Below are 19,141 nucleotides of genomic sequence, written 5' to 3' on the forward strand. Positions count from 1 at the left end.
CGCCAGCTGCAGACATACTGAGGCAGGCAGCCGCTCCTGCGCAAACCGGCGTAGGTATACATCGGTCGCGCGCAGGGAGCTAGGGGGCGAGCCCATACCGCCGCCAGAGCGCTCCCACCCCCGCTCGTCAGCGGGGAAGCCGATCACGGGGCAGGCAGCTCCGATTCCCGCCTGACACCCGTAAATTGTTCCCCGCTGAGAGAGAAAGATGGGCAGCTGTTGTAAACACAGCTGACCGTTCTTCTCCCTGTAATGATCATAGAGCCCCTGTGATCCTTCTATATAGGATCGCTGGTCTCTATGGTAATTTCACAAGCCACACCCCCAGTTAGAATCACTCCCCTAGGGTCACATTTAACCCCTTGATCACCCACAATTTTAACCCCTTCCGTGCCAGTGTCATCATTACAGTAACAGTGCATATTTTTAGCACTGATTACTGTAGTAATGTCACTAGTCCCCCCCAAAAGTGTCAAAAATGTCAGTCAGGGGTCCCATCTGTCCGCCGCAATGTCTCAGTCCCGCAAAAAATCGCAGATCGCCACCATTACTAGTAAAAAAAAACAAAAAAACAATAAAAATGACATAAATCTTTCCCGTAGTTAGTAGACGCGATAACTTTTGCGCAAACCAATCAAAATACGCTTATTGCAATTTTTTTACCAAAAATATGTAGCAGAAAACAAATTGGCCTAAAATGTTAAAAAATTTTGATTTTTAATTTTTTTTTAGGGGAATGTTATATAGCAGAATGTGAAAAATATTGTTTTTGTTTTTAAAACTGTCGCTCTTTTTTGTTTATATCGCAAAAAATAAAAATCGCAGAGGTGATCAAATACCACCAAAAGAAAGCTCTATTTGTGAGGAAAAAAGGAAATAAATGTTATTTAGGTACAGCGTCGCACGACCACGCAATTGTCTGTTAAAATAACGCAGTGCCGAATCACAAAATTTGGCCTGGTCATTAAGGGGGCAAATCCTTCCGGTCCAGAAGTGGTTAAAGACAGGGAAAATGTAGATCTACTATGTAAGAGCTTGCCAATCTATGTTATAAGCATAGAATTTGACAGTTTAACAAAGCAGTAATGTCACTTTTCTGGCAGTATGGCTCCTTTAACATGGCCTGCACCTAATTCATGAAAGCCTTGCACCAGTTTCAGTACAAATACTGACATTTGCACCAGGTTTAGGGAAATTCTTACGATCACCACTTTTAGAATCTTTCACTATGGCCGTGACAGAAGTAATATGAATTACCATGAGCAAACTGGCGGTAATTAATGCCAACTCAAAGTTGGCATATAGGGAAAAGGGGATGTTGTGTTTATTACTTTATTAAAGCTGAGTTCCACCCAAAAGTGGAACTTCCACTCATTTGTTTCCTCCCCCCTCCGGTGCCATATTTGGCATCTTTCAGGGGGGAGGGGTTAACGGGTACCTGTTTTTGACAGGTACCCTTCCCCACTTCCGGGAGGCAGCGCTGTCCCTCGGAAGTTTGGCCCCCTCCTCATTACCCCGCCGCCGAGCCAATCCGAATGCACAGCTCACTTTGCGTATGCGCAGTAGGGACCCGCCCGCAGCTTCACTGCCAGGTTCCCTTATCGGCAATGGAGGTGGCAGCACCCGACAGCCGATAGAAACATCAGCTGCGGTGCTGACATCGCTGGACTCCGGGACAGGTAAGTGTCCTAATATTAAAATTAATATACACTATTAAATGCGTTTACATTTACATCACTGGATGCTAGTACAAAGGCCACCTGCAACCTACCTACTATTGAAAGAGGTCACACTGAACTAATCGTGGGTGGAGCATTTACCATCAGGTCTGCCTTGCCTGTGATTGACAGCATATGGCAGGGATATATTTGGAATCTTTGGCTTTGGAATCACAGCAAGGATGCACCTAATGTGGAACTAGTCTCTTATCAGTATCTTAAAGGAGGAGGGAAGAGCGCCACTTGAGTGCAAGATTATGATTTATTATGACATAAATACGTAGTAACTTACATTAAGGTAAGGATAAAAGCATCTGTGAGGTACAAAACGGTTCCACGTTGGTGAGAGGGGTCCGCACAATCCAGGGTGCCTCAGGTACAGAGCTCCTTCTTTATCCGTTTAGAGTTGACTTCACTCTGTTTGAATGAGCTGACCCTGAGCTGTGGACCACCCTTGGATTGCCTCTATGAACTGTCAGAAATTTGCACATAGACTCTTAATCCCCCCCTGTGCAAACTATTTTTGCCCCACCTGTGTACATCAACACTTTTATCTGACATTGTTTCAGCTTATATCTATATGAACTCTTTGACCTTTGACCTCTGAGCGCCTAAACCAGTCTCTATATCTTATCAGTCTCTTGTCCATTTTACAACTCAAATTCACAGCCACTATGCCTGTTGGATGGGAGGATTCTTATTAGGGACCCTGAGAGGCTAGTTTCCCCATTAGGTCAACCCTACCTGTGATTGACAGCAGATGGCAGTGGGCAGATTCAGAAATGTAGTGTCTCGTGCAGGATGAAGAGGAAACTTGTTAAGGTAATGTGACTGAGCCTGCATTCTAATATAGAATATTCTCTGCAGTGTTATACTGAGAACATTCTGACAAGCACCTAACGCCCTGCATTATTTGAATGCCACAAAAAATGCAGGCACAGTGTTCAGTAAGCACTGTGATGCACTGAGGAGGTGTGGATAGCGATGCTCTCTCTCCAATTTTGTATCAGCCACTACATGTTTTAAAAATAAAGATTGATTATTGGATTAAACTATTGATTATTTATGATTGTTTCCCCATAAATACACATTTTGTTTAGTAAAAAATAGACCCATTAAGGCATTTACTGTCATGTGTATACAGCTTTGTTTATCCAAGACAGCAGATGTGATATCTTCCTGCTATATACTTTTAATAGTAAGTTATATTTAGAAAACTAATCAGCTCTGTGAATAGAGCAGTTTTAACTCTACCAGCAACAGGACTGTTGCATATCAAGATGCAAAATAATGTTCTTCCTTTTGTTAAAATAGCCAGCAGAAACAGGTTCCATACTGACATGTTTCGCACTAGGCACAGCTTTTTCTCAAAGAAGAATAGAACAGTTTTAGTTCAGACCAAGGATTTCCTTTAGACATAAACATATTTAGTTTTTGTAATATTTTGTTACACCTCTTATGCTCTACTGTGTCCTTCTTAAAAGTAGGAGGCAAACATTTTATTTTAGAAGTGGTCTATCATGTGACTTATCCAGTAGTAAAATCTACAGTGGCTGATTATTGATTTGGTGCTGATCCCACTGAAGCAAAGGTAATACCTTTGACTGCTTTACATGCTAAAGACACACTTAAATCTTACCCTTTACAGCTCAGAGTTTTGGCCTTTAGCAGCTGGTTCTTGATCCAGTCAGGTTTTCGTTTCTGTAGATCTTCAAGCACTCTTTGGATTTCATCCTTGGAATTAGTGGCTTTGAATTCAGTTATCTTTTCCAAGCACCCGCAAACCAAAGCAAGCCTCTCTTGGCTCCATCTAGACAGGGTGGTATCTGTCAGCTGTTCTGTGACATTTCCATCTTTCAGTACACGGCATATAATTTCAATTAGGTTCCACACTAATATTCCCATATTCTTTACTGCAGAGTACTGTTCTGATATTTTTCTTTCAGAGAAAGAGTAGAAATACTTTATTGGCAGTAGCAAGCAGGCAATTACTGAAGGTAGCTTGTTGATTACAATGGAGACTGCTTCAGCTGTCAATCTTGTGAAATCTAAAGAAAAGAAAAACAAATAGCATGATCTCGAATGCAGCTGCCCAATAATAGTCAGAACAAGCATAAAAGTAAGAAACTCAGCCTCCAGCCAATGTAGAATAATCATGTATTAAGCCAGGTCACAGTTCACAGTTAACTACAATGTAAAATACTTCTTTTGTTAATCAGCATAGACAATTTACTTTTTTGTATATTTTTCAGAACATCAGATGCATTTTTACCTTTTCCAGGATGCCTGAAGACTTGTATAAAAGATTTTCCATATTAAACAAGATACTCATCTACTGAATTATTTGTATGCCATTGATACATTTTAGATTTTTAGATTTTTCTTGCTACCTGTGATGATTTATTTAATAAACTTATCCTGAATTACAATTACTGACTTTTTTTTATTCTTCCATCTATGATTCAGAGGTTTGTACATGATAAAACAATTACATAATAGACATGTAGTATTTCAAAGGCATGCAGTTCTATTAGATTAACATTGGATGTTGCCAGAACCTTTCATTGAAAAGGGTTTGTTTAAAGTATATGTGAACCCTAATGATAAACCTATTTAATTTCCTCCCTTTTTGGTTTGTTACTATATTATTTCAAGTGTATTTATCTCTTAGACCTGTTGATCCTGCAAAAAAAAAAAAAAAAACTTGTGAGCTGATACATTTTCTGCTCTTTGCTGCATTATCACTTAGCAATCTTATCAACTCTCTCTACAGAACACCCCCTACTTATGGTATGGGGAAAAGAAGCTACCTGTGGCCATAAAACACTTCCTGTCCCAGGTGTCAATGCTGCTGCTCCACAAATACAATGACGCTTTCTGTTATGCTGTTGTTTCTGTTTTTAGATACACTTTAATGTAGAATTAAAAATGAATTGTTTTTGACAACGCTCTTCCAAAATACACAGTACATACTGCTTGACTGTCTAGGAAGGCTTTAACAGAATCCAGTCCATACCTTTCACCATGGTCCAACAGCCTCTCTACATGCTTTAAGACCAGTTTCTGAAAGCTGCTAATCTTTGCTCCCTCGCCAACTTCATGAAAGTGGTCCTACATTGTTTGTGTTCATGTAAAGGGCCCTCTCACATTCTGAGAGAAGACCAGAGCACCAGCTGCAGCAGGACAAAGGTACATGACAAACATTTGCTTTCCTCTGAAAGACCTAGACAAAACTAGCATAATTTTATGTGTATTTGGGCAGCAATGGGGAAGGGGGCTAAAATCCTTATCATAGGTTCAAACCTGGACTACAAATTAGAAATATAACAAATTCCTTTCCCTTAGGCTGCATATACACTAGCCTACAGATACTGCGGCCTTGGAAAAATGCAAAACGCGATACAATTGTGGCACTGTTTTGCCACCTTTTGCATTTTCCAAGTCAAAATGTTGCTATCCTGAACACGATTCGTTCAGGAGAGGGAGGTTGAAGCTCACCTAAACGCGCCAGCTCCTAAACTCTTCTAAAAGCCTATTTGTACATTGACCCATAGGCTTTTATACAATTGAGTTTAGGAGCTTTGGCAAAAAAATGTCAGTGTAGGCTAGTGTACATGAAGCCTTCAAGCAATCTGTATCAGCTATAGGTTGATTTATTAATCTTATGCCATTAGTGATCTCTTTCTCAAGTTTACTTTAAATGTCAAAAGACACCAATGGTTTCAGTGGCCCACATTCATATAAAGAAGCTGATTACCAAGTTCATATTTATGTACATACAGTTTAAACCACTGCAAATATCCCATTTTGCAAAAAAAAAAAAAAAAAAAAACACCTTACCTTTATGCTGTGCCTCTTTTATATCCAAGTTCCTGAAACTCCATTTTTCTGGTAAAGCTCTGAGCAATATATCAGTAACATTACGATGATGTGAACCAGACAGAGAATGATCGCTGGGCTCCGTGGAAGTGATAAGAGACGCCACCTCTCTCACTATGCCTCTTACCGATTTTAAGAGGACTCGCCTTAAAAACTTGATCACTACATCTGTACTAGTATGTGCTTTAAAAAAAGAAAAAAAAGACAAATAAAATCTATATCCTGGTAAATTCTATAAAACCCCTAAAATAACTACTTTTAATCTGATTGCTAATTAGAGCAAATGTTCAAAAAGAGGCTAATATAAATGAAGATCCTAAGTATTATTTCAATGATGCTCTTTGAGTCCACATATTTCACAAAACTTCCAGTGCTTGCGGATCTGTAGCTGTAGTTATCTGAGGGATAACATGGCAAAATGGTGCAGAAACAGCTGTCTGCAGAAGAATGGTGCAGAAAACTGTCCCATCTTCTGTGAGATAACAGGAAAATCTAAGCTAGCCACTTTGTCCACCACAACATTCAACAACAAATTGATTTTTGCATGAATAATACTCAGTAGTTACTGATTAAAGTAAGTTTCAACCCAACCAACAATGCATATGTAAACACTACCAATGGACTTCTCTTATTATCTCCTTTTTGGTCTGTTAAATATACCAGTGTTTCATGTTATTTGTTCCATTTGTGCAAAAAAATTACCTGTTAACTTTCTGAAAACTTTCTGTGCTCTATGCCTCAGCTGTGCTTTTAAGAAGTTACATTGTTCTCAGCTATCTCTGTGATACTACAAAATACTCCCAACCCCACCATGATATGAAGAAAAGAGGGGGTATGTTCTGTAGTAGCCCTACAACATGAAGTGTGCTCCTGGCAGGATCAACAGATGAAAAAAAAAGGAAACGATTGTAGCTGCAGAATTAAAAAACTAACAAGCTGCAATGTAATACATTTTTGTTACTGTATTCAGAAACACTTTCAAATCTCAAAGTTTTGACATGGAATAATGGCGTACCACGGTCTGAGTCCGGACCGAGTTGTCCTATGCGAGACGGCTCGGTTCCGCCATTTTGGAGCCGTATCCCCCCCCCCAGTAGGTGATTAGTTGATTGGTTGTTAGGACACAGAGCTGTTCTAACACCCAATCATCAGCTTGTTAAGAAGAAAAGTTAACTCTGCCCAATCCCTCTCGTGCTCGCCGTTGAGAACTGTATAGCCTGCCGCTCTGCTGAGAATGGTAGCGGCTGAAGTTTGGGGGAAAAGCCGGCTCCTGCTCACAGATCCCGCTCTCCTCTGTGTAAGTAAAACATTAACGCAGGAGACTGCAGTGATGTGATCAGTAGGGGGGTGCAGTAGACCAGAAGACATCGCTGTGGGGGCTGAGCTGTGAGGAGTAACACCACTGTGGGCAGTCATGTGAAGGGGGGCTGAGATGTGATTGGGGCAGAAGACACTGCTGTAGGGGAGAGGGGTAATGTTATGGGTGGGCAGAGCCTGGAGAACCCGAACTCGACAAGAGGTTTACAAGGTCCACAACACTGCAGTCCGCACACCCCCTATACGCACTAGAATTCCTTTTTTCCCACTTCTCTACAAAACAGGGGAGAGAAGCAGCTATTCAATTGGTGGATGATGTACTCATGGACTCTCAAGTTTGAGTAGCCACAGTACTAAACTGTCTCCATTTATAGACAATTTGACTAACGCTCGGCTGATGGATGTCTAAACATTTTGAGGTTGCTTTGTATCCCTTTCCAGCCTTACGCAGGTCAACCACTATTGATCTATGTCTTCACGGAACTGCATTTTGTGAGGCTCGGTTCACATCAGCTGATGCTTCTTATTAACAGCAATCCTAAAATATTTGAGTGTCTTTTATCAAAGTAGCTCTAAACCACAACTCCAAACTCTATTCATTAATTTGACTCTAGGTGTTCAAACTATTCCAATTTGAGAAAGATCGGTGTGATGAGTGAAACGCGTCAGCAGCACGTCACCACACATGTGATGTGTTGATTTGGACAGGCACCTGCCACACAGCCTTCTTAACTGCCGGTAATCGGCTCAGTTTGGAGTGGAGTCTAAGCGGCAAGTCTGCACTAGGAATTGCTGACTGGCTTTTGGCTAGCTACAGCATCATGGAGTGGTGAGTTCTACTCTAATAGACAGGGATTGGAATTGCATTGGCTTCCCCCCCCCCCCCCAGCCTTGACACGCTGTATTGTTTGATGCACCTGCATTTATATCTGCACTTACAGCCAGGCTCCATCCAACTATCTACCTGATGTCTGGCTTCTATGGCTACATTCCCTGTGATGACGGGTGTTTTACTGTGAAGCACTGATTGCCGCCCATGCAAGTTGAATGAGGAAAGAGCAGCATATCATGCCGGGAGCAGTCCCCCCTCCCCTCCAGATAACCTTTTCTTATCAGTCTGCTCAGTGAACCAGTACCCATCTCTATTTGGAGCTCTACTTTGAAAGGTATTTTATCACTCTTCAGTAGAGAATTGCATCATGGACCTCCCAGACTGTGCTGGGTTTACAGTTTACAGCAAACAGCTATCCTAATAGGTGTATGTGTGGAGGAGGGATTGATTCAGCTGCCTGTCTCTTATGACAACTTTGTCAGTTTTTTAATCTTGTTGGTGAAGGTGATACACTTACAATTTTACATCCTTGTTATACATGTTATTTACAATAAAGTAGCTTATTTAAATACATGCATTCCTCTGTTATGTATCTCTTGAGGGCTTTCCTCTTTAGTATTATATGGTTCTAGTAGTCTAGATGATACTCTCATTAGTTTGATACTCATGAGTGTCTGTTGGCTCACTGGGGGTTAATTGGAAGTTAATTTCTTCCTCTACTGTGGCTTATTTACGAGGTTGAGCCAGACCATTTTAGTTTTTCTTGTGATAAACTACTCCAATTAGCTTTCATTGAAAAAATTAATCTGTGGGTTCACACACTTTTTCATCCAGCACTGTGAATGTTTAATGGGTGCGTTCAATAAAAACACAAGAAATTTGTATTGTTAGTGTGTTATCAGTTTAAGCACATTGTGTTTGTCTATTGTTGTTACATTACTGTAGAAAACTAGACAATTCCAAAGGGTTCACATACATTTTCTTGCTTCTGTATATCTTTTGGGGCCCTGCTGGTGAGATCTCTGCACTTGAGTACCTGATTGTGCACACTTGCTGTGTCTATTATAGGACAGACCCCTCTTTTGTTTTTTTATATTATAATGCAACAGTGGGAGCTTGAAGAAGTGAAAGTGGAAAGAAGACCAAAACCTTCCAGGTGGACAGGAACATAGTTGGAATTAAAGCAGGGAGATTTCAATTTTGGAGTGTCCATAATGCCAGCGGCTGATTCAGACTAGGTTCCACCTATCAGTAAAATATTAATTTTGGGTGAGCTAACCCTTTAACATTTTACCCATACCTGTATCTAAGTGTGCTCTTCTGTCTGAAAAGTTGCTCTCTATCCATAGTCTACTATGAATGATGGCATTGAGAGAAATATATAAAACCTTTCTTTTATACAGTATTCCTGTAATATTTGTGTGATCACTCCAAACAGAAAATAGAAGCTTATACAGTACATCTTCATTTATTTTTTACACCACTGTTCAGTTTGTCTTAACTAGCTGAAAATAACACATCCATCTGTATAACATCACAGATAAGCTGGTTCTAACAGAACCCTAAAATACATGGTGCTCGCAATGTTTATTTTTTACTAGTTTACTAAATATGTTCATATTTTTGGTGTTACATAAGTTGCTCAATTGAAAAACATACAGTGTATATGCCAATTCTAAAAAGGACAGCAATTACTTCAGTGCTTCAAAAGGATTTACAAGTAATCTGCGAAAGTTAACACACTGCAAGCCATCTGGGTTTGCATGTCTTGTAAAAGAGACAGTATTTTATGTTCTTATATCTCATCAAGTCCCATGTTTGACTCGCAGTAAACTGGAGTTGTGCCGTCTTGCATTTTCTAGTTCTGTGACAGCTGCTGCATCTCAACTCTACATCACTGACAGACTTGTTTCTGGCGTGTGGATTGCATGCAGATGGAACTGCTGGTCATTTTACCAGATATTCACACTTACACTGTGACTCAACAGCCATCAGAAAATTAAAAGCTGGAGCCACATGACAAAATACACTGCTTAAAAAAATAAAGGAACTCTTTTTAATTAGAGTATAGCATCAACTCAATTAAACTCCTGGGATATTGATCTCGTCAGTTAGGTAGCAAAGGGGGTTGTTAATCAGTTTCAGCTGCTATGGTGTTAATGAATATAACAACAGATGCACTAGATGGGCAACAATGAGACAACCTCCAAAACAGGATTGGTTTCACAGCGTTTTTCCCTACTGATCTTTTCTGACAGTTTTTTACTAGTTTTGCATTTGGCTAGGGTTAGTGTCACTATTGGGGGCATGAGGCGATACCTGGAGCCTATAGAGCAGGGGTATGAAAAATGTGGCCCTCCAGATGTTGCAGAACTACCATGAGGCATAGCAAGACTCTGACAGCCACAAGCATGACACCCAGAGGCAGAGGCATGATGGGAAGTTTTGCTGTGTCTCCCAGCAGGAGATTCCAGGAGACAGGCAGTCACTCTTGGAGAGCTTGACAGGGCCGTAGAAGTTCCTTAACTCATCAGCAGGACTGGTATCTGCTCCTTTGTGCAAGGAGGAACAGGATGAGCACTGCCAGAGCCTTACAAAATGACCTCCAGCAGGCCACTGGTCTGAATGTCTTTGACCAATCAATCTGAAACAGATTTCATAAGCATGGCCTGAGGGCCCAACGTCCTCTAGTGGGCCTTGTGCTCACTGCCCGGCACCATGGAGCTGGATTGGCATTTGCCATTGAACACCAGAATTGGCAGGTCCACCACTGGTGCCCTTTGCTTTTCACGGATGAGAGCAGATTACCCTGAGCACATGTGACAGACGTGAAAGGGTCTGGAGAAGCCATGGAGAACATTATGCTGCCTGTAACTTGTTCAGCATGATCGTTTGGTGGTGAGTCAGTGACAGTTTGGGGAGGCATATCCAAGGAGGGACGCACAGACCTCCACAGGCTAGCCAATGGCACCCTGACTGCCATTAGAATTAAATCCTTTGACCCATTATCAGATCCAACGCTGATGAAGTGGGTCCTTGGTTCCTCCTGGTGCATAACAATGCCCAACCGCATGTGAAGACAGTATGCAGCCAGTTTCTGAAGGATGACTGAAATACCATTGAATGGTCCCCATGGTCGCCTGACCTAAATCCAATAGAACACCCCTGGGACATTTAATTTCGGTCCATTGGATACCACCAGGTTGCACCTCAGTCTGTTCAGGAGCTTAGTGATGCCCTGGTCCAGATCTGGGAATAAATATCCCAGGACACCATCTGTCATCTCATTAGGAGCATACCCCGACATTGTCAGGCATGCATACAAGCATGTGGGGGCCATACAAACTACTGAGTACCATTTTGAGTTGCTGAAATTAAATTTCAGCAAAATGGACTAGCCTTCTGCAATATTTTTTCACTTGGTTTTTCAGGGTGTCTTTGAATTCATCCCTCTGTAGGTTGATAATTTTAATTTCCATTAAACGATGTGGCATCTATTTGTTCCTAACATATTACCCAGTCCATATCAGTATAGATATCCAGCATGCTATTTTCCCCATTGAGATCTGATGTGTTTTCAAAGTGTTCCTTTAATTTTTTTAAGAAGTGTATAAAGAGGTATTATAGTGCTAGCCTTAAAATACACATTTTTTTTTTGGCACAACACTGAACACACATCTGTACACACCGTATACCAGTACAGTTAGAATCACAATTAACACCCAAACTATACCAGTACAGTTGGAATCAAAATAACACCCAAACTTTTATATTTAGGAATTTTTTTTGGGCATTCTATGCTAATATTTAGCTTCTCCTGAAAGCCTCTTTAAAACAGTATCAATTCCTTGGCTGCAAATATTCAACATTCAGAGTAAACCTTGGAAATGTGCGGTACTGTATAATGCATCTTTTCTAAACAAGGGCAGGCAAAGAGCTAAACACTCACCTGAGTTTATTTGTAATAAAAAAAATCTATCTATCCATGTTTAATACATTGTGCTTGCTTATTCAGGTTTTTGTAGATAATATGTTATATATGTTAGGTACACATGTGTTGATCCTTTTTTTTTTTATTTAGTTTTGGCTAGAGCAGCTAGATTTTCTCTCCCATCTTGTATATTAATTGGAACAGTAAAGCCCCATACACACAATCAGAATATCGTACAAAAAATACCGCTTTCGAAGTGATCGTACGATAATCTGATCGTTAGTACAAAGCAGTCGCCTGAAATTTTCCGAAGGGACAAACACAGAAATTTTTCTCGTACTATATCAGATTGTACGAATTTCATTTAATCAGTACAGTTTTTGTCTGAAAATACAATACAAATACATTACTTTACTTCCGAATTTTTATTCTGTTGTATAAGAATTTTGTACATTAGTTACCTATTAATTTTCGATATAGAGACTAGTAGCCAAAAAAAAAAAGGTTGATCATTCATCTGACAATCTCATCATGCATACAAGGCTTTAGCCAGCGAAACTGTTACCCAGCGGCGACACAGACAGCAAGAAAACATTACATATTTTCGGTATCCCTCCCTCACTGTTCCAAAAAATAAAAATGTTTGGCTGGTGTGTTGTTTATCATAAACATTCAAGTAATCATGAATCGTTATAACAATATAATTTGTGTTACTTTAAATTATACTCATCCCAGGAGGTTTTATGTATGGATTACCTACTAGCTACTTTATATGCCAGCCCCTTCATAAATCTTATCAGAAATATTCCTTTCCTTACATCCAGTATTTACATAGTTAGGTTGAAAAAAAAAAAAAACACAAAAGTCTACTTAGTTCAACCAATAGAAAAAAATATAAAAATAGAAAACCACCATTTACAAAATTCTATACCCACAACTGATCCAGAGGAAGGCAAAAAAAACTATGGGCCACTCTATGAAGCATGGTCCAATTTAGTCCCCGGTTTACTTCCTTCCTGTTCCCCCAGGAGGCAATTGGATTTTCCCAGGATCAACAACTTCTGGTTTTATTACCTATCAATGTTAATATCCAGTTAGAGCTGGGTGCATTCCTAAATGCATAAAATATATTTAAAACAATCTACTGAGCCAGAATTAGTTCATGTGGGAGGCAATCCTACATTTTCACAGTCCCCACTGTGAAGAAGGCTTTCCTTATATGAAAGTTAATGACCTGAAAGTGAATATGTTTACACCAAGTTCACTATGGACCAGCTATGTATTTATACATGGTGATCATATCCCCCCCTTAATAGACTCATCTCAACAGAGAATAAATTTAGTTCTTTCTTCAACTGAGCTCTTCCATGCCTCTTATCAGTTTGGATACCCTTCTCTGCACTTTCACCAGTTCTTGAATACCCTTTTTGTGAACTGGTAACCAAAACTGAACTGCATATACTAGATAAGGTCCTACTAATGATTTTTACAGGGGTGCAATGATGTCTTTTTCTGGAATCTATACCACTTTTAATACAAGAAAGTATTTTGCTAGCTTCAGAAACTGCAGCTTGGCATTGCTTGCTAATATTGAGTCTATGATCTACCAGAACACCCAGGTTCGTCTCTACCATTGACTCCCCCAGCTGTTCTCTTCCTAGAATTTATGATGTATGGATGTTTTTAGCCCCGAAACACATAACTTTACATTAAACTCAAAATTAAACCTCAATTGCCCCATAGTTCCTCAATTAATTAGGGCATTGAGACTGACCTGTATGTTGGAGACATCCTGTAAGGACGTTATGCCACTACTTACCTTGCTGTCATCTACAAACATTGAAATGGTACTTTTAATCCCAAACTATATATCATTTGTAAATATAAGTTAAAAAGTAAGGGCCCCAATATTGATCCTTGGGGTACACCACTAATAACCTTAGACCATTAACAGTATGAATCATTAATCTCTACTCTCTGAATATTATCTTTTAGCCAGTTTTCTATCCATTTACAAATAAATTTTCGTAATCTGTAGACTTTAACTTACACAATAGCTCTATGTGGGAAACTGTGTCAAATGCTCTTGCAAAATACAAGTATTCTATGCTCACAGCCACGCCTTTGTCTACGTTTTTTCTTGCTTCCTCTTAAAAAGAAATCAGATTTGTTTCACAACTTCAGTCTTTTGTGAAACCACGCTATTGCTTAAAATACTATCTAGCAAAAGATAATGTGGTATTTTAATAAACTCTCAAGCATCTTCCCAACTACAGAAGTTGAACTAACCAGTCTCTAGTTAATTGGTAAAGACTTTGATACCCTTTTAAATCGCTGTAGCACACACTGGCATCAATCCAGTGGTATCGAGCCAGTCATTAAAGAGTCTATAAAAAGTAGCAACAATGACTTTGAAATTACCAAGCCCAACTCTTTGAGGGCATGTGACTATAAGCCATCTGGTCCATGTGCTTTATTCACCTTTGTTTTAACTAAAAGTTTCTGGACTATATCAATTTTGAGACTCTGTGTTTCTTTTGGGGCTACATTTAAACTATCACAATAATGGACTTGAGCTACTCCTTTTTTCCTTTTTATACACAAAGCTGAAGAAGGTATTTAACACATTTACATTCTGTAAATTATCTTGCAAAGAGCCTATATGCTTAGACCAGACCTTTTTACTATTATTATCTTTGAAGACTTAATCACAGTCCTGATTTCCTTTTTAGATATTCTGTTATATTCTTTGTAACTTTTAAATGATGATAGTGTTCCTTCATTTTTATATATTTTTTTAAATGGCACTTTTCTATTTTTTAGCTTTTCTAACTGTGAACATGAGCCACATATAGTAGGTTTTATTCTTAGCCCTTCAAACTTATTGCCCATAGGAAAATATTTTGCAGTGTGTTTGTATTCCACCAATTTGAAGAATTCCTATTTCTGTTACGTGTTCTTCAATGGCAATATTTCCTCAAAGTCTAAGTCTCAGTCTTCCTTGAACCACCAAATTCTACTCCAGGAAGGAGTTCCTACAGATGACAGTCCAAGATAGCTAAATCTATCCTATCCACTTACACAACTTGTTCTGCTCTACTGAGCCAGCATAGATGAACTGAGATTTGCTGATGCTTAAATGAATCCTGAGGGTGCCTGGTTGCTACAGTGGATGTCAAACGTAAATTAATTTTAGGGTAAATGTTTTGATGCCTAATTTGACAGAACTCTCAGGAATTTGTGAATTAGGCTCTTACATTTGTGAATTAATACACTGACAGTTATCTGCCAACTAACTCAGGTAACAGGTCTTGCTGGCTACATCATATTGATGTTTTCTCTTACTTTAGTAGAAAGCTGATCACCAGTGTTAGTGTGCTATTACTCTACTTAGAAAGATAGGATTAGGTGCCCAAAGTTTTATCTGCTGCCATTAGTGTCACGGCACAGGAAATAAAATTATAGCCAGATTTTCCAAAGGTATTAAACTTTCTAGCAGGATCAGCTGGTGTATGGCCAATATATTGTTGTGTGGACCGAAACAAATCATCATCTCTTACACGCTTGCTTGTTTATACATTACCATTCGGCATAGGAATTTGGCCATTCATTTATGGCTAGATTAGCTGCATGATACAAACATACAGAGAGAATCAACTTTGTGTTGTACCTGTCTGGTTACAGAGGGAGTCCCAAAGTTGCTCCTGATCCATGTATTTTTCCAGCAAGATAGTAAAAGAACAAGGAGCAAATGTACAATAAGAAAAAATTGTCAGGATTGCTTCTGGTAAATTTTTGCCATTGTTAGCTTCCATCATTATCATTTCCAAATTGGGTAATTCCAGACATGCTGTCTCATGTACTGAAAAAAAAAAAATAATGTTAATAGGAAGGTTAAAACTTTAAAACAAGAATTTAGCACATCTTCCCTTACCAAAACACTATATACCATCTTTATTTAAAATGGAACTAGAGGTAAACATTTAAAAATATACACATGTGAACATGTGCTTTATCAGCCAAATATACTTTATTTTTTTGCTCAGCAATTCAATGAACGCTTTGGTCCTGGACCATCTTGCAGACCGCATTGCAGTTAGGCAATTCATTCAGGAACTGGGCCCATCCCAACCTTTTTGGACTACAAAGGAGAAGCAACACTGATGAGATCATCCCTCCTGTTCTTCCCCTCATAAACATGATCCTGGTGATCCTGGTGAGTGGATTCCCTAAGGGAATTTGTGGCAGCTCTGCACCGTTTGGAGCACTTATTGCACTTTTGGACAGTAGCACCTTTGAGCACGTTGCACTCAGCATTGGACTATATTTAAGCAGTTACATTGGACTGTTCCACCAGTGTTAATTTTATATTTGTGATTTGTATTGCACTTAGCATTGTTGCACTTAGCACTATTGCACTTTGTATTTATTGCACTTGATGTATATTGTATCAGCATCATTGCACTTTGTAATTGTGGTCAGTCATTGTATTTATTATTTTGGATTTAGCACCATTGCACTTTTATGATACAATTGCACTTTGTATCCGCGATTATTCATTGCATTTATCAATTTTGGATTTAGCACTATTGCACTTTTATGATCACCACCACATTGGTGACCTACACATATTTAATTTTTTATAATTTTTACTTCATTTTTTTAAGGTGCTGTTTTTCAGTACATCATTTTTCCTAAGTTTTTACTTAGTGAGAAGCCGCAAAAAAATATATTTTTTGCAAAAAAAGAAAAAAAAATGTTTTTTGCTCCTAGCGCAGGTTTAAATTATATATCTTTTCAGCGCTGTCCCCTGTTCCACTCATCTTTGCCCTTACCCTCAAGCCATTGTTAAACATGATTCGTTTGAATTCTAACAATAAGGGATTTAGAGCGGCGATGACGGAAAACAAGTTGTCCGCATATGCAGATGATGTCTTATTTTATGTAGCCGATCAGCTGATCTCCCTGCCTAATATAATACCTGAGCTACAGAGATTCCATTTACTATCAAACTTTGAAATTAACTATAGTAAGTCGGAGATTCTGCCTATTATCATTCCCTTGGCTTTGCATGCTCAGTTACAAGAATCCTTTTCCTTCTCATGATGTCATACTTCCCTGAAATATTTGGGGATTCATCTCCCAGCCAATACTGACAATTACATACTTGTAACTGTGCTCCCTTACTCTCCACAATTCGAAAGGACTTGCTAAGATGGGACTGTACCACTTTCTCATGGATGGGCTGAGTCAGTATACTGAAAATGAATGTGTTGCCACGGATTCTTTTCTATCTACAAATGGTGCCTATATCACAAATGGTGCCTATATCACTACCTAGATCCTTCTTCTAAATCCTCAACAGTTTGTTTTTTAAATGTATCTGGCATGGGTGATGCCCAAGTGTGGCCCTCCGCAACCTGCAATGCCCTAAGAGGTTGGGAGGGCTGGGGGTACCTTCCCTCTGTAAATACTATGAAGCGATAGCCCTGCAGCAGATACTGGACTGGCATCATATTGTAAACATTAAATTATGGGTTCCTCTAGAGAATTTTTTAGCTGGTGGCAACCTGTCTCACGTCCTCTGGCTTCCCCAGGAACATCAGAGACGTTCAGATTTTACATCCCCTATCACCACCCAAGTACAGAGATTGTGGGATGTTTTGACTGCTCAGGGGCTGTTGTCTCCCCCAGCATGCTCCTTTGGGGGGCTTCCCCTGGTTCTCTCCTAATACTAAATTGGCCAGGATTTATCCAGCAATATCTGATGTCTGCTGGAGGGGCTGCAGGCATTGGGGCACTCACCTACATATCTGGTTGGAGAGCCCAAAGCTCCATTCTGGCAAGACATCAGAGCCCAGATCAAAGCGATACTAGATATTGAGATACCTGACTCCCCCTTAGAGTTCTTACTCCATGTGCCACCCATTCCTCTCAGCCACTACCGTAAGTCGGTTTTGCCCCGTCATTTAAATGCAGCAATGCATTTGATACCGGTCAATTGAAAAATGGCCCATATTCCAGGGCGAGCTGATTGGATCCACCTGGTCAATAAAATCATGGCAGCGGAGGAGTGAATGGGGATATATAAGGGTTTACATGAAAAGTTGTATGGTATTTGGGCCACTTGGATACATTATACTTCTACTGCTTTGCAGAGTTTCCCAGCCCTCTGCCTCTGGGCTCTCTACAGCTCCATAGTATTTGATTTAGTTTATCTTGTTGAAGACTAGAGTGGACTTGCTCTGACCCATGGAATATGTTAGTCAGCAACAATAATGCTTTCAGTTAACATGCTGGTTGTTCCTACTTTATTTTGTTGTTATTATTGTGATCATCTCCCCCCCCCCTTTTTTTTTTTCCTTCCCTTCCTTTATTCCCTTTCCCCTCCCCCTATCTGCCCTTACCCTTACTACCTTCCCTTCCTGGTATTGCACATGGGTTCCCAGCCCCTGATTGGCACACCCTTTTATAGTATAATCCCCAGTGTTTATTGGGACTACAGTTGCATGATTATGTGATTCTTGTGGTTGAGTGTACCAATAAGTTCTTGTTGTCATTGATAAGCATATGTGTATCGTGACCTTGGCTCACCCCCTTTTTTTTTTTCTTTTTCTCATTACCAGTTAATAATAGTTAATAACAGAAAGAAAGTCCAAGGGCTTGTTCACATTTTGTTCATTACCCTGTCAAACAAAACTAATGCCGCTACATCATCTAAGGATTGGGTTTAGATATGCTTTACAGACTAGTGTATATACGCATTTAAGATGACTGAAAATCAGTTTGAGACTTCCTTTTATTTTTTCCTGGTAATTGCATTGTAAAAACACTTCCCAAATGCATCTCAAATGCCATAACAGGTCTAAAATAATTACTCATTATTTGACTATCACACGGGCTACTCATCCTGATTTTGACAGATAGTAACAAGTGGTTGACATCTGTCCCTGGAAATGTATCAGACTACCTATACCATGCTGATGTACTAAAGAATACTCTTTTACTTTGAGTTAGACTGTGAATAATTTTTTTTTTTGTTTCAAATACTTTATTGGGGTTTTTATATCAGCATGGTTTACACAATGAACAGATATATGACAACAATATAGTCTTAAAGAGTCAAAATGATACAAATAAACAAGAATATAACATAACCAAAAACATGAATCAGCCGGCTCGCAGGCCTGCTAGAACAGAAGAGAACAAATACCAAACCCTGATGAAAGGAACATGAGCAATGCGTTGTATACAAAGTACCAGGGTGATAATCTAGAAGTACCCATCTCTGAGGGGTGAGGTGAGGTCCAGCAGGTGAGTGTATCAGAGTTGGTACTGTGAATCCTTTTTGTATGTCTTTGTACATGTATACTTTTATTGTGAACAGCATTTAAAACCCAGAAAATGTAGGTATTCACATGCATTATTCCAGATATTATATGTGGCACCTGAGTAAGTTTCTCT

The 19,141-nt window shown here is 39.5% G+C and overlaps 1 protein-coding gene across 1 annotated transcript in view; it reads right to left on the minus strand.

The window, feature by feature from the left end:
• KIAA0825 overlaps window positions 1–19,141 on the minus strand; it is a 735,478-nt gene that overhangs the window by 445,733 nt on the left and 270,604 nt on the right. Inside the window, exons 14-16 of the mRNA XM_082247736.1 lie at window positions 15,348–15,539; window positions 5,559–5,780; window positions 3,358–3,766 (exon numbers count right to left, since the gene is read on the minus strand). Coding sequence (XP_082103862.1) covers window positions 3,358–3,766; window positions 5,559–5,780; window positions 15,348–15,539 — 823 coding nt within the window. The remainder of the gene's footprint in view (window positions 1–3,357; window positions 3,767–5,558; window positions 5,781–15,347; window positions 15,540–19,141) is intronic.

Source organism: Pelophylax lessonae (assembly GCF_965119305.1).
Source record: "Pelophylax lessonae genome assembly, chromosome: 1".
Lineage (NCBI taxonomy): Eukaryota > Metazoa > Chordata > Amphibia > Anura > Ranidae > Pelophylax > Pelophylax lessonae.